Below are 16,673 nucleotides of genomic sequence, written 5' to 3' on the forward strand. Positions count from 1 at the left end.
AAATTATAAATGATGTATTTGGGGAGCTGCTCCATTGAGCTCGTACTTCTGTGAAAGCGGTTTATAATATGAAATCATGTATTTGCTTGGTCCAAGGAGAAAAAAATAAAAATGAGGTTTTTGTGTATTAACAATAATCTACCTATCAACAAGTCATGCATCTAACCACAAAGAAATTGCTTGCATAGACCTTTTGAAATCCTTAATTTAGGCATGTATCCGTTGGAGTATTCGTGTAAAAAGGAAAAGAAAATTAGTATAATAGTAAGTGCACTGAGAATGTGAGGGAGTGACAAAAAATGTGGGAATGGTACTTGATCGAAAAACGAAAAAAACCCGATAATATAAATTAAAATATCGTTTCGAACCGATAAATTTCTCATCAGTTATATATATATATATATATAAAGGTAGGAAGAAAATATGGTATATGATATATATAGACACAATCCTAAAAAATTGGTGTCCAAAAATGAAAATTGAAAATAAAAATACAGTACTGGAAGGTATTCATGATTTGGTGAAAGAAAACAATATTTAAGCAGATTGCTTAACAGCAGGGACGCACAATGGTGGATTCTGTTTGCCGGTGAAGCTAGGCTTGACATTGTTACATCTGGTGGTGATAGGGCCGAGTGTTCCGTCGTATTTAAGATCGATGTTGCCCACCTGAACATTTTCACAAGGCTTAGTCTTGCTGCAGACGAGTGTCACCGCGACCGGATCATTTGTGGTGCCCCTGATTCTGTCGATTTTCACATTGCTGATCTTCACGAGCGATGGAGTCTGCATGTGTATGCATGATTAATCAATCAATGGAAAAAAAAAGAGATAACAGGTAGCGTGTGATCGATAATTAAGTTAGAGGAAGGGTACGCGCGTACGTCGAGTTTGCAGAGGTTGTGTGGGCAATATTCTTGATCTATGACAATGGGGTACGTAACTTTCTTCATGATAAGGTCTTCAAACCGCAGATTGGTGACCTGCAAAGTGGCAGGAGCGGAGGGCCACGTTTTGATCCTAACCCCGTTCTGTGTGCCGAGGAAGGTGCAGTTGTTGACGTAGATCCCCACGACATCCTTCTCTGTTGTGAACTTGCCCAAGCTTCCGACGCTGATCCCATGACCGGGCCCGCAGATCACGTTTTGGATGTGGACTTGCTCGGTTCCGTCACCTATGGATACACAGTCGTCTCCTGTTTTTATGACCGAATTGGTGACGTTGATCAGCTTGGAACGTGCTATATGGATGCCGTCGGTGTTTGGACTGTCACCGGGTGCAGAAATCGTGAAGCGGAGGAATGTCACGTTGTAGCAGCCTATGACGTTTACGTGGAAGTTTTTGCTGTCCTTTGTGGTCACGTCTTTGATGGTTGAGTTGGTGATGAAGTTGAAGCTCAGGTTCTACAAGCAAGCAAGCATATATATATATATTTAACTTAAAGTTATAAGAGAGAAAATAAATTAAGTAATTAATATCATGCATGTTGAAAGGAATTAATTAATTTAATTTGTAGCAGCCTACCAATGGAAGTTTGACGCAGTGTTGGTTCTTGTGACAATCGTTCCTCTTCCATGCTTCATGTCCTCGGCCGTCGAATACTCCGCCGCCGGAAAGAGTGAAATTGTCGAGATAATTGATGGTCACCCACTCCCCTTGTTTATTAGGCATTTGAGTTGGATCCAATGGAGCTTTCAAAATGCCTTCCACCTTCAGCTCAATAGGTGCCTTATTAGGTCCAACCAATTTTGCTTGCTTCAAAGACCATGTTCCTTTTGGAATCCAAACTCTGCTTGGAATTGGTGATGCACATGCCTCCTTCCAAGCACCCAATAACGCCTGCATATATATATATATATATATTACCCATGCATTCGTTTTTTGATTAATTGAAATTAATTTATTAATATTCATCGTGATCATGATCCCATATATATATATATATATATATATATATATATATATATATAATATATCGCAAGTACCTGACTTATATCTGCATTCGGTTTGGCACCAAACCTCCTCACGTCGAAGACTTTCATCTGCGCATTGCCATTGACAATGCATGCCAAGAATGACCAAAAAAAGAGAATTTTGCAAATGAATGTTGGAGCCATTTTTATTATTTTTATTTTTATTATTTTGCTTTTTTTCTAATTTTTTTTTTTTTACGTACAAATACAAATACAAATATAAATATATATGTATATATATGTATAGAGATATATATGTATTTCTTGGAATCTTCAGCATATTTATAACGATATGAAGGCAAAGTTGAGAGCCACAAAGCATGCCCTACCATTCATGTAATTTGTGTTTTTAGGAGGCTAAGAATATTTATTCGGGTCTTGTTTAAGTTATCCACCAAGAAAATATGTTGGTAAATAATTATGTCAGAATGATCTTATGGATGTTAACACAATTATCCGAATAAATTAATGACTTCGTTTGAATAACAACTTTAAAACGTTTTTATAAAACTGTTTTCCAAAAAATTTTTGTAAAATATTTTAGAAGTAGTTTTAAGAATAAATATGTTTTTGGACAATCCTTTTATAAAAATGTTTTTATAGTTAAAATGATGTTTGAAAAACTATATATTTTAGAAAAACTATTTTAAAGTTATAAATAATTAAGAAGGTGTTTGGAATTTTGGACAGCTATTTCATAAAAAAAAATTAATGTTAATTTTTTTTCCTTATTTTTTGTCTTGTTTGCGATTGAATTTTTTTATATGTCTGTTATTGATTTTATATTTCTTTTTATTTTCTCATTTAATGCACTATATATTAAGGGAGTGTTTGCAATAGATTGTGCTTTTGTAAAAGTGATTAATTTATAAATTATAAAAAAGTTAAGAAAAATCAAAAGTTGGTAGTGTTTGAAAACAAATATGAGAATCTAAAAATCAAAGTTGGGTAGTGTTTGATAAATAAGTGATTAGAGTGATTTTAACAATGACCTTCTTATTAGAATCACTTTTGGAGAATCATAATCACCACATGACTAGCTTTTGGATTTCAATTAAGTTAAGCATAAACTAACACATAATCTAGGTTTAAAAAACACAAAAATAATTTTTTTAAGCTAAAAGCTAACAATCACTTTTTTTTAGTGATTGCAAACACTCCCTAAAATATATGTATATAATTTAAAACATGTAAATTCTCGTTTAATGTTGAAAGCAAAAAACATAACCATATATATGCATTAAATATATAAATTTAAAACCTACAAATTTCAAATAAATTGTTGAAAGCATAAAGACATACTTTATAATGATAAAATTTTTTAACAACTTGATCTTAATGTATTCCATATTTCAGTTGCTATGGCAATTCAATAATTATTTCATAAAATGCATAAAAGAATTGATACACTTTATTAATATTTTTGACTATATTTATATAAACTCCGTGACCAGTGAATAGATCAAATGCTGGTCGATATTGAAAAGCTTACATGAATCATAGCAAATCAATCCAAAACCAGAAAATCAATGTATGCAAACGAATTTTTTTGGCCAAATTCAAATAAAAATTCAACAAAAACAAAAATATAATATCATACAAGTCCAAATTTAAATAAAAGTCAACAAAAATTAACTTCATAAAGTCTACATTTCTAGTGACATAAACAAAATCGTAACTTCATAAGCTACATTAAAATCTAATGACTCAAAATCCAAGAATATCTACGTGTTCGAGTCCTTGTTTTGTGCTACTAGTTGCCCAAAACTAGTAGATAAACTAGATTGTGAATTAAGTGTGATCTTCACAGGTGAAAAATACCAACATAGTTGTAGTGACTCGCACTGTGATCGCTTGCTAATCAAACTAAGCATGCAATAATCTTAATAAAAACATAATCAGGTTAAACTGCGGAAACTGATAAAGTTATACAATCCCAAAAGAAGAAAATATTTATTTTGAAAAACTTCCATAATATAAAATCAAGACAAGCTTAATCAAAAGAGATGATATGCATATCAGTTATTATAAATATATTGTCTTAGTTGATTTATTTTCCTCCAATCAACTATGAAGATAGATGATTTTAAGAATAAACGCGTTAATATATGGGGATATTTACAACATATTGTGTAATATATTATGCCAACTGATTATGTGTTGTGCGCAGAAAATGCACTACATTAAATATCTCAAAAAGATTGTAAATATGTTGAAAATAATTTGGATCTTATGATTTTGTATTTTGAACTATGAGGTTTTTATGACACAAATTCTCATTTGTTAACATTGTAAAACAATGTTTTCAACATTAAGGGGGAGAAATAGAAGTTACAAGAATATTTTTGAGATCGCTCCTAATGAAAAAGAAAGTGAACATAATGTTCAAAGTTTAAATCTCAAAATATATTGTTTGATCTTGTGTGTAAGATCGTTTATACTATTTAGCTTCATTTATGTTCATGTTGAACAATGTATATAAATTGTCTTTAGTGACGAAGAACCCCTTTAAAAAAAAGAGTAATATCTCAACGTGAAAAAAATAATGGAGTCTGGTCGTTATGAAAGAAATTGATATCCTGCAGGACCATATCTTATATTACTTGCAAATAAATAAAAAAGGATGCTAGAAACGTGAACGACCAATTATTTCAATGAATTCAATTTGGATTATGTTATTCTTGAAGAATAACAAGTATATTAAAATATGAGATTGCACACATTATTTGGGATCGAAATGATATAATCATTAATGTGTTTTTGCTATTATGCAAAATAATGACTATTTTGAACTACAATTTTGTAGAGATTTAGCCAAAGTTGTACTCTTTTTCCCTTATCTATGATTTTTTGCACGTGATTTTTCATAAAAAAGTTTTTAATGAGTCAATTGACAAATATCTATAGATGTCGTACTCTTTTTCCTTCACTAGGATTTTGTCACACTTGATTTTTTTCTAATAAGGTTTTAATGAGGCGCATATCGTCTGGAAGACATTCAAAGAAAGTATCTATTGCCGTAGTTTTTTTTCCTTCGTTTAGATTTTTTCCACTGAGTTTTACTTTCAAGGTTTTAACGAGGTAGCTCTTGAGTCCCGATGAAGTTTTCAAGCATCCATCTTGCCAAATTAAGATTTTGAAGAATCTGTTGCCGAGAAAATAATCATATAACAGAGAATGTTATAAATATATTGTTATTATAGATTATCATCTTTATCTTTGTAGATTTGAAAGATTTGTAACTATTCAAGATAAATATGCCAAAATAATATCTATAAATATGTATTCTATTATTTTTTTCTTACAAATAGGGGTGATTGAATTCAATAAAATTAAATCTGAGTATTGACTCATAAATTTTCTTTTGTTTCATAAATTCTCTCTTACTCGTTTTTCTATTTCTCTCATGATTTATAACACTAAAAATATTATTAAAAAAGAACGGCATGAATCAGAAAAGAAGTATGATAAAAATGACTGGCGACAACTATGAAATATTAAGATTTTATAAGTACACAATGTCAAAATTATAATTAAAAACATTAAAAAAAAAAAAAAGAACAAAAACAAAAGCTAAACAAATCATCACAATCTTGCTTATAGCTTTTGATTAACAAGTATATATAGAAGTTGAAACAAAAGAAAATATTCACAAACACCACACAGACACTAGCTTTCACCAAATTAGAATCAAATAAGTAGTTTGTAAAAGATCTCTCTTAAACACCCCAAAGTGCTTGGCAGATTGAGCTGTTGTCGGAAGGCTGCCATTGATGAGAAGTCATCAAATCAAACATAAATAAATATCCAAATTAAAAGTAAAACATAATTGTTCAAGACAAAAGCTTCCCCACAAAGGGACGAGCCTTGCAATAGGCTACTAATGGTTGTGCCTTGGGCATAGTCAATCCAGGACCTTCCACCATGTCAATCTCATTCTCCCCAATTCTTTCCCATTCAAAACATTGGATAACAGATCCCAATCCTAATCCCACCATACGTAACGCTAGTCCCTCCCCCGGGCACCCGGAGCCAAACGGCATAAATTTGAACCCGTCCCTGCTTCCCTCCACCCCTTCAAATCTCTCGGGCACAAACTTCCTAGGATCCTCCCAATATTTGGGATCATTCTGGTATCGCCCACATGTTGACTAAAAGCATCGTGTTTGCCGGAACGTGATAGCCTCCAACCATGCATTGCTCCGATGATTCGTGGGGGACTAGCAGAGGGCCAGCAGGGTACATTCTCATGGTTTCGTTTATAATGCAGCGCAGGTAAGGGAGATTCGATAAGTCTGACTCATTGATCAAACGATCGCGTCCTACGTGGTGTTCGATTTCCATCTGCGCCTTTTCCAAGACTCGAGAATGGCTGAGCAGAAGGGATAGTGCCCATTCACTTGTTGCTGCTGAAGTATCTGTCCCCGCTGCCAGTAAATTCTGTTGCATATATAAAGAGTATATATACATGCATATATGTTCATGAAGTTAATTAATCATGGATGGATGGATGGAATAACGAACACCATGTATATATATATCAGATTATGTGTAAATAAGAAAATTTCAACTCATGCCAATATTCACAAATTTTGGAACATATTGTTAAATCAGAAAATTAAAAGGATGTTGGAGCTATCACAAATTATCATGAGTTGTGTTAGAATTTGTGGAGTTGATTACGATCTCTTATGTACTTAACATTTTCAAACATGGAAAAAGTTAAAAAGGGATAACTCACGAGCATTAGGATTCTTATCATCTGATCAGTATAATACTCTGCTTCTTTCTCCTGCAGTCCCAATAACATCTCAATCATCGTCTCCAGTTTTTTCCCTTCACTCCTCATTCTTTCCACCAGTTGTTGCATAAACGAATCCCTCTTCTTCTGCAACTCCACCAGTTTCCCCTCCAGCCCTCAAACCCGGCAAGAAATCGGCCATATTCGAGGCGCCGCCGTACCGGAAAGTCTCAGACACCATGTCTCTCAACTGCTTCGCCTGCTCTATCTCCTCGCCGTAATACCTCTTCCCAGCAATCATCCTCATCATCACGTTCATCACCGTCTCGAAGAACACGCTCTTCATATCCACCGCAGCCGATGAATCATGGATCTCGCCTCGTCGGCCCGGATCCCTTGAAGCATTTGAAGCCTGCGCGTCGACAGAAGGTCGATGGATGAGATCTTACGGAGGTTCCTCCAGTGGTCCCCGTAGGAACTCCAGCCAATGGACATGTAGGTGTTTCCAGGCGAGTAACCGGGGACGGTTGGCGAAGATGATTTCGTTTTTGGTGAGACATTCCTCCGCGGCCGAGGGGGAGGACACAAGGAGTACACGGCGGCAGCCCAACTTGAGGAGAAGTATTGGGGCGCCATAGTTATCGGAAACTTTGGCCAAAGATCGGTGGAGGTGGAGATGGAGATGGCCGAGAATGGGTAAGGTCACGGCGGGGCTGGGCGGAAGGTTTCTGATTCTGTTGAAGAATCGTGTGGTAAAGAGGAAGACAGCAACTATTATTGTAACGTACAGCAACCAAAATTGAGTATCCATTATGAGACGGCGTAGTGAAGAAGGTACACCGTGGATGTAACAACTAACAATATGTGTGAGTAACACTTTTGTAAGACACCAGTCAACCCTACCTATATTTATAATAATAAGTAATATTTTTGGCATTGCGGATTCGATTTTCGTGTGGAGCATATTTCTCATTGAAATATTTGGGGGTATGCTTTGGGGGTTGGACCATGTTGTTCCCTCCCTCATGTCTCTGCCTACTCGTGCACATCCCTCGATTTAACCCCGCATGTGTCAATGGGCCTCTGACTCATGTGGGATGGGGTCCCCTTCGGGGTCAACCTTTTTTTTTTTTTCAAGTAATACTTTTGACATAAATTGTAATAATTTTTAATGGATAACCCATACAAGAGACTCGTCTCATAAAAATGATCATTGAGATCGTTTCATTGGAGTTTTTTCCATGTGTAATTAGTAGCTAGCATTTTATTTCTACTAGCAAATAAGCATACACAATTTGGGTGATATAATAAAAAGAGAAATGAGTGTGATTGAGATTTGGGTGGAAAATAAAAAAATGTGAAAATGTGGAGAAGTTAGGTAATGAGAAGTGAGATGATGTGATGATAGTTTAGATATTTTAAAAAACAGAGATAAGACATCAATTAGTTATGTCAATCTTTAATAAATAGTAAAAGATTTGTGCTTTGGTTAGTGAATGTGTATTTTTCAATTTTCATAACTCATGACTTCAATTTCGCTACAATAATTTTGGTTTGTGGATCACTTGATTAGCATTGTTTACTCAATACATACCAAGATTCGTCATCAATAAAATAGTAATAATAATAAAACAATATTTTATCTTTTAACACTTTCTTCTCAAACTTTTTTCAAAAGTATAAATAAGTGAAACAATAGTTTATCTTTCAAAAATAAAAATCATATTTAACTTTACTATTTAATTAATCAATTTAATAAAAATACGTATTTAATATCCTTATGATGTCGATAGATTAAATAATAAATTTTTATGACAATTGACAACAGGCCAGTGGTAGTTGGAAAGAGTGATGTCATGCAAATTAACGATAACAAATTCGTCTTTGACAAAAAAAATTTAAGTGGCATGGGTTTGTTTTATCTTACTTTTTACTATTTTATAACGCCTCCATTTAGGGATGGCAACGGGAGGGTTTGGCTAAACCCCAGACCCGTCCCGCCTTCTTTTGGACCTGCCTCGACCCTCCTCGCGAACCTGGCAGGTTTAATTCGAGTTAAACTCGTTGGATCCGTCAGAAATTAAATAATTTTAAATTTATTAAATTAAAAAATATAAAATTAACAAAAATAATTTAATTTAATTTCAAATACATATTGATAGTATTTAAAACAAAAAAAATATTTTGATCAATTTGTAATTAATTAATAATTATTAACAAAAAAATATTATAATGATACATTTTTATACTAAATCTATCATAATAAAATAAATTGATTTCAATCCAATAATATTATACACTAAAATTATGGATAAACTATTAATTATTTAGTATAAAAATATGATTATATATTATTAATATTACATATATATTTTATATTTATATATATACATGTACATTTTAAATTTATATATACATATATACATGGCGGGGCGGGTCTGGGGCGGGTTTCGGGTTTGGTGGACCCGTTTAGGCGGGTCTATACCCGCCCCACCGGGGCAGGTTTGATGCGGAACCCGACCCATTGCCATCCCTACCTCCACCCCTTAAAATAACTACTTTTGGTTATAAATGTGTGTGGACATAAATACACTTGATATTAATGAACATATTTGGTATTTAAATATTAATATTTTATTTTACTCTTCTTAAAAACCAACATAACCATTTTTTAATATCCAAACACAAGTTCAATGCCACGAACCCACAAACTCACATATTTTTCAACATGCTAATTTTTTTTTAATTGTGTATATTTTTAACTAAAAAATAAAAACTTTACACGATGACTAGTTAGACTAATGTATTAGTAAATTTTTTATGTTAATTAATTTTTGTATTAATTTGAAGATGATAGGATAAATTAATATTTTAAAATTTTGACAAGTAAATACAAATAATCCGATTTTTATTAAATAGTTGTCCAACCAAACATCATACCAATATATCTTGAAAGGAATATTTTGTTCCTTAAAATCATCCTATTTTTGAAAAAGATTTTATTTAATATCTTTTGCCTTTCTTGGACATGAAGTAATCTTTATTTAAGTATTTTATTTCCTACTTGAGATATTGATAAGCTGATTAGAATATTTATCATATCTAATATTTATCTTTCTTTATGTAGATTTGATATGATCAAATAAAAGGAATCCTACGCCTACAAGAAAATATATTGAAGAAGAATTCTTTGCATATATATATAAGATTAGAGAGAGACCGTGTAGACAGACGGAGAGAGAGCTACAGATCATACGGGAGAATCTCTGAAGCTTGTCACGGTCGTGGTTGCTTGAAGCCGTGAAGAACACTCGAAGATTATTGATCGAAGGGTGTTTACATCTCACGTATTTTGGCTTCAAGAGTTTTTCTCCTTACTATGTTTTTAGTTATTCTATTCCATATAGAATTTTTAGGAGAACTTTTATTTTTTATTTCTCACTTGTTTTGAGAAATTAAATTTTACAATAATCACTAGTTTTAGGGTTTGTAAAACTCTTTAAAAGTTTTCTAGTGAAGTTTTGCCCTGAGGCGCTGCAAGAGTATTTTATACTCTTGCTTAATTTATTTGAGTATATTTATTTGGTTGCTTATTTTTTATACACGCTTAAAATTATTTTCCGCTGCAAATTACTCAAGGTGTTATAGTAGGTTTTGTCAACACTTTGTGACAACACCTCAAACTGTTTATGTGCAACCATTATTTCCTAACAAGTGGTATCAGAGCCATCTTCTTGATACACTAAGAACTGATCTTGGTTTGCTTATTTTATTACAGGAAAAATATGGACTCATCGTCTGTTGCGAACTCGTTCTTGAAACCTCCAATTCTTGATGGCACGAATTATGCACTATGGAAGAATAAGATGCGATATACTATTAAGGCTATGGATGTTCGTGCTTGGAAAAGTATTCTGACTGGTTGGACTCCTCCAACGACGCAAGATGAAGATGGAGACTATATCATCAAGAAAGAAGAGACTTGGACTACCGAGGAAACACAAAGTTCAAGCTACAATGCTAAAGCACTCAATGCAATTTTTGCAACTGTAGATATGAGGATGTATGGGATCATATCTGACTGCACTATTGCTAAGGATGCATGGGATGCTCTTCAAGAACACTGTGAAGGAATTGATAGCATGAGAAGAACAAGATTGAGACTGTTAAACACAAGATTTGAAAATATCAGGATGGATGAGAATGAGACTATTGCTGATTATGATAAAAAAAAACTTAGGGAGATATCTACAGAGACGCATGCTCTTGGAGGACCTATTTCTAGTGAAGCCATGGTGAACAAGGTTCTTCGTTCCTTGCCTAAAAGATTCAATGGGAAGATTTGGACGCTTGAAGAAGTAAAAGACACTTCAAAGATGAAGATGACTGAACTGATAAGCATTCTTTAAGTTTTTGAGATGAACAAAAAAGAGCAAGAGAAGGATAAAGGAAATTCAATAGCTCTTCAAGCTTCAAAGCCTTCATATGAGGAATATATTCAATTTCATCAAGAAGTTCATCAATCTGATTTAGAAGATGATTCGATCTCTCTCATGACTAGGAAATTCAATGATTATTTGAAGAGGATGAAAGAGTCAAGAAAGACGGATCAAAAACTCAAGGCTCCAATGTTCTCCAACAAGCCCCTAATGATTAATGGACCAGAACAGTCACCAAGGAAGCCTACTGATACTCCTAAGCCTCGAATTACGTCGGAAGGAAAAAAGAAGGTTGTTCCAAAGAAGTTGGACACTGTTCAATGTCATGCATGTCAAGGATTTGGACACTATGCAAACGAGTGTGCCAACACGCTTAGGAAAGGGATGAACACATCTTTAAGTGATGAGGAGTCAGAAGAAGAAGAACATGAAGATTAAGAGAGTCACACTGCCTTATCTGTATTATTGGATAGCAAGAAGAAATTAAGTAAACCCTTTAGGTGTTGCCGCAGGTGTTGCCACACCTGGCCGCAACATCTCCCAAAGGTCAGTTTGTTTGAATTCCTCCATTACTGATAATATGTGTGATAATGATACAGGTGAAGAGACAATGTCTATAGAAGAAGCTCGGATGATGTTTGAAGAATTACATACTGATTGGATCGAAAGAAATAAAGTGAATACTATCCTTTCAAAGGAAAATTCTGATTTAAAGGCTGATGTGTCAAGGCTGGAAGTCATGCTGAGTAAGAAAGACATCGAGTTAAGTCAAATGAAGGAAGAACTCGGAAAGGCAAAAGCTACATTGGCTAAGTTCAACTCAAGCACCTCTAAGCTTGATTCTCTACTCATGATGGGAAGAGATGGTACGGCTGGTTTAGGTTTTGAAAACAGCATATTTGAGATTGGAGAAAGTTCGAAAGGGCCTGTGTTTGTCAAGGAAAGTAGCAGTACAGAAAGCTCAAGCAAAAAGGCCTTACCAGTTGATCTTCCAAAATCAAAGCCACAGCCTACTGCCCCTTCAAAGTCTAGAGGGAAACGTAAGTACATTTGTCACTACTGTCATAGACCTGGTCACATTAAACCATACTGTTTTAAGCTGCAGGAAGACTACAGATATAGATCTGCATCTAAGGTGTTGCCTAAGGTGTTGCCAACACCTCCCCACAACATCCCTAGAAACAGATCTTATGTAAGAAAGATTTAGGTACCAAAAGCTGATATTCAATGTCATATGATTTATACTGCTTTGAGAACTAATGTTTCAGGTGCATGGTACTTTGATAGCGGTATCTCTCGTCACATGACAGGTTTCAAGAAGTTTCTCTCTGATTATGTTGAACAGAAAAGTGGAAAAGTAACCTATGGAGGAGGTTCAAAGGGAAACGTTGTCGGAAAAGGGACTCTGAATGTTGCTGGTCTACCCAAGCTTCGCAATGTGCTTCATGTTGAAGGATTAACCGCGAATCTAATAAGCATAAGCCAACTTTGTTATGATAATTTGCATGTGAAATTTGATAAGAAATTATGCAAAGTTTTTGATGAATCAAATCTCTGTGTCATGACAGGTACTAGGTCATCCGACAACTGCTATCAACTCGGAGAAGAGATGGCTGTAGACACACCAAAGTTAATGAGTTTGATTTATGGCATCAAAATTTGGGTCATGCAAATTTCAAGACATTAAAGAACTTGAGTAAGTTAGATGTTGTGAGAGGTATGCCTAACTTAAAATCTGGTATTCCATTTGTGTGTGAAGCATGTCAGAAAGGGAAGCAGACTAGGTGTCACACGAGGTGTTGCCAACATCTGTGACAACACGCTGCCTTGAACTTTTACATATGGACTTGATGGGTCCAATGGATGTTGAAAGTTTTGGTGGTAAGAAATACTCTTTTGTTTGTGTGGATGATTTTTCACGATATACTTGGATAAACTTTCTGAGAGAAAAATCGGACACATATGATGCATTCAAGAAGCTGCTCACTAAGATTTCGAACCTATACAATCTGAAGGTAATCAGAATTCGTACTGATCATGGTAAGGAGTTCGAAAACTCTTCTTTTGCTAGCTTGTGTGATAAGAAAGGTATTTCTCATGAATTTTCTGCCCCTAAAACTCCACAACAAAATGGGATTGCCGAAAGGAAAAATAGGACTTTGCAAGAAATGGCAAGAGTGATGCTAAGTTCTAAAAATATTTCAAAACGTTTTTGGGCTGAAGCCTTGAATACTGCATGTCATATTTCAAATAGAGTCTATTTGAGGAATGGTACTACTATGACCTCCTATGAAATTCTCATGGGAAAGAGGTCAAACCTTAAATATTTTCATGTTTTTGGATGTGTATGTCACGTTTTGAATGATAGAGATCATCTTGCTAAATTTGATGCAAAGAGTGATAAGTGCATGTTCTTAGTATATTCATCAAATAGCCGAGCTTATAGGATGTATAACTTGAGAACAAGGACTATTTTTTAGTCAATTAATGTTGTTTTTGATGATTCTGCAGATCTAAAGAAGAAAACAGCTGAGGATGATGTTGATGATCTGCTGGATAATTCTGGAAATATAGATGTTATCAAAGGAGTGTTGCCAACACCTCCGAAAACACCTTCTACAGAAAATCCAGAATCAATAGTTGAAAAAACTACTGATGAGAATATTGATGAAAATAGTGAGGTAAATGAAACTGGAAAGAATGTTCCAAGCAGAATTCAGAAGAATCACCCAACCTCACAGGTTATTGGAGATGTGCATGGAGACTTGCAAACTCGAAGGAAAGAGAAAGTAGATTATCGAAAGATGGCAGGTTTGTTATGCATAAGTTCTACGTATTCTCAGGTACGTTTTTCCTGTTTCGTGTCAAACATTGAACCCAAAAAGGTTGAAGAAGCATTAAAAGATGAATTTTGGGTCAATGCTATGCACGAAGAGTTAGAACAATTTGTGAGGAATGATGTTTGGTACCTAGTACCGTGTCCTGCTCATGGAAATGTCATAGGAACTAAATGGATTTTCAAAAATAAAACTGATGAGTCGGGAAACATCATTAGAAATAAAGCTAGGTTGGTAGCTCAAGGGTATACACAGGTTGAAGGGGTGGATTTTGATGAAACCTTTGCTCATGTAGCCCGCATTGAGTCTGTCCGACTTTTTCTTGCTATTTCATGTTACATGGGAATGAAACTTTTTCAAATGGATGTAAAAAGTGTCTTTTTAAATGGGATCCTCAATGAAGAAGTCTATGTGAAACAACCTAAGGGTTTTGAGGATCCAAATCATCTTGACTATGTATATAAGTTGAAAAAGGCATTGTATAGATTGAAGCAAGCACCACGTGCATGGTATGGGAGACTTACTGAGTACTTGCTCAATATTGGTTTCAAAAGAGGTGAGGTTGATAAGACCTTGTTTGTGCAAAAGTCTCAAGGTAATATCTTAAGTTGCCAAATTTATGTGGATGATATAATATTTTGTGCTTCAAATGATAAACTAGTTGATAATTTTGTGAAGTGCATGTCTTCTACATTTGAGATGAGCATGGTTGGAGAGTTAACTTACTTCTTGGGCTTGCAAGTAAAACAAATGCATGATGGTATATTTCTGTGTCAAAGCAAGTATGCTAAAAATCTCGTGAAGAAGTTTCTGAATGATAACACTAAGCACATGCGCACACCTATGGGGTCTAATGAAAAGCTATCTAGGGAGGATGTTGCCGAAGGTGTTGACAACACCCTCTATAGAAGCATGATTGGTAGTCTTTTGTATTTGAGTGCTACTAGACCAGATATCATGTATAGTGTTTGTTTGTGTGCTAGATACCAGTCTAACCCAAAAATCACTCACCTAAAGACCGTAAAACGTATACTGAAGTATGTGGCTGGAACTTTGAATTTGGGTTTGTGGTACACTAAAGAAACCAATTCGAATTTGGTAGCGTTTAGTGATGCTGATTGGGCTGGGGATTTAGATGAGAGGAAGAGTACTTCGGGAGGATGTTTCTATTTGGGGAATAACTTAGTGTCATGGTACAGTAAGAAACAAAACTGTGTTTCACTCTCTACTGCCGAGTCTGAGTATGTTGCTGTTGGTAGTTGTTGCTGTCAACTCCTATGGATGAATCAAATGTTGAATGATTATGGAATTAAGAGTGATACTCCTATTGTGTACTGTGATAATTCTAGTGCCATTGATATATCCAAAAATCCAATACAACACTCTCGAACCAAACACATTGACATTAGACATCACTTCATTCGAGGTTTGGTCGAGAAAAGCATAATCTTAATTGAGTTTGTTGGAACTAATAACCAATTAGCTGATATATTCACAAAAGCTTTGGATTTCGAGAAATTTTCCAGTCTAAGGAAGTCTCTCAGTATGTGTGCATTATAGACAGAACTTAGATGTTGTCATGAGTGTTGCCAACACCCTGTGACAACACCTTTTCATGCATGTGCATCTTTAGGATCATTAGGCATGTTGCATTCATGCATACACTTTGTTTTGTGAAGTGTTTGATACTTTGTAATCATTGACCAGTTTTCACTCAGGATTCTTTGCAAATTGTTTTACAGTTTAATGAGATTTAATTGAAGAAAAGTTCTGACTAAATCACGAAGTAGTGGAGGGATGTTCGTGTATTCCATGATCCCGTCCCAAGTGAAAAGTGATTTCGCAAATTCAGAAACTCAAAATAACAAAATGGTTAAATAAGATCATCTCAATCATCAAATTTGATTGAAAAACAGAAGCAAATGGAAAAAGCTACCTAAAGGGGTCCATTGAAGATCGTTCCTTTAGTGTGCAGGCTAGCACTTCTGTAATAATGAATTTAATGGCTATCTGGAAATAAATTTTTTTTAATCCTGAAGTGTTGTTGGAAGATGTTGCCAACATCGTGGATAACACCTCGCTTGTCAACATATTATTTGTGCACATAATTGCATTTTAGGTTTATGTCGCATTTTGTTTTAGACATAATTAGGACATGCATATTTTGATATGTGAATATCTTTGGCCAAAAAGTTATGAATTCCGATCGAACAAAATTTGTGATTTTTGTCATATCCTCTGAATTTTTGAATTTGAATGTGATTGGATTTTGTTTCAGTGGTGTTATATTCTGAAGAGGAGTTAAAATTGGAAAGATTTGGTGAAATATTTGGGCCAATATTATCGGAGGAAATCAAAGGGATTTATTGCCTAATTAAGTCGGATTTGTTACCGTTTTTCTCATAGTAACCGTTGAGATTTTGTTACCGTTGGGGGCCTACAGAATCCAAGTTAGAATAGGAAAAGGTTTGAGGGATTATATATCTGTGTTTTTATCTTCTTTTGGAAATATTTTATTTCCTTATTTTCATCCCGAATTCCCTTATTCTCAATACTCTCCGATTAATATTGCCCTATTCCATTCTCAATATTTTATCCTCACGCATTTTCATGGCAGGAAAGGGTTTTGATCCCCAAGATATTCGTTCTGAGATGGGATATTCAGAAGATGCTACGGAAGGTG

General features: G+C 34.6%; 1 protein-coding gene and 1 pseudogene across 1 annotated transcript; both read right to left on the reverse strand.

Moving 5' to 3' along the window:
- Positions 1 to 369: 369 nt before the first annotated feature.
- On the reverse strand, positions 370 to 2,178 carry LOC140879551 (polygalacturonase-like). The gene is made up of 4 exons (XM_073283305.1): positions 1,986 to 2,178; positions 1,525 to 1,839; positions 885 to 1,403; positions 370 to 786 (listed from the first exon to the last, which is right to left on the reverse strand). The coding sequence occupies exons 1-4, from the start codon at positions 2,115 to 2,117 to the stop codon at positions 538 to 540; spliced, it is 1,215 nt and encodes a 404-aa protein (XP_073139406.1). The 5' UTR covers positions 2,118 to 2,178; the 3' UTR covers positions 370 to 537.
- Positions 2,179 to 5,574: 3,396 nt separating this feature from the next.
- On the reverse strand, positions 5,575 to 8,855 carry LOC140883030 (cytochrome P450 81Q32-like; annotated as a pseudogene).
- Positions 8,856 to 16,673: the final 7,818 nt, after the last annotated feature.

This window comes from Henckelia pumila, chromosome 2 (genome assembly GCF_033568475.1).
Source record: "Henckelia pumila isolate YLH828 chromosome 2, ASM3356847v2, whole genome shotgun sequence".
Lineage (NCBI taxonomy): Eukaryota > Viridiplantae > Streptophyta > Magnoliopsida > Lamiales > Gesneriaceae > Henckelia > Henckelia pumila.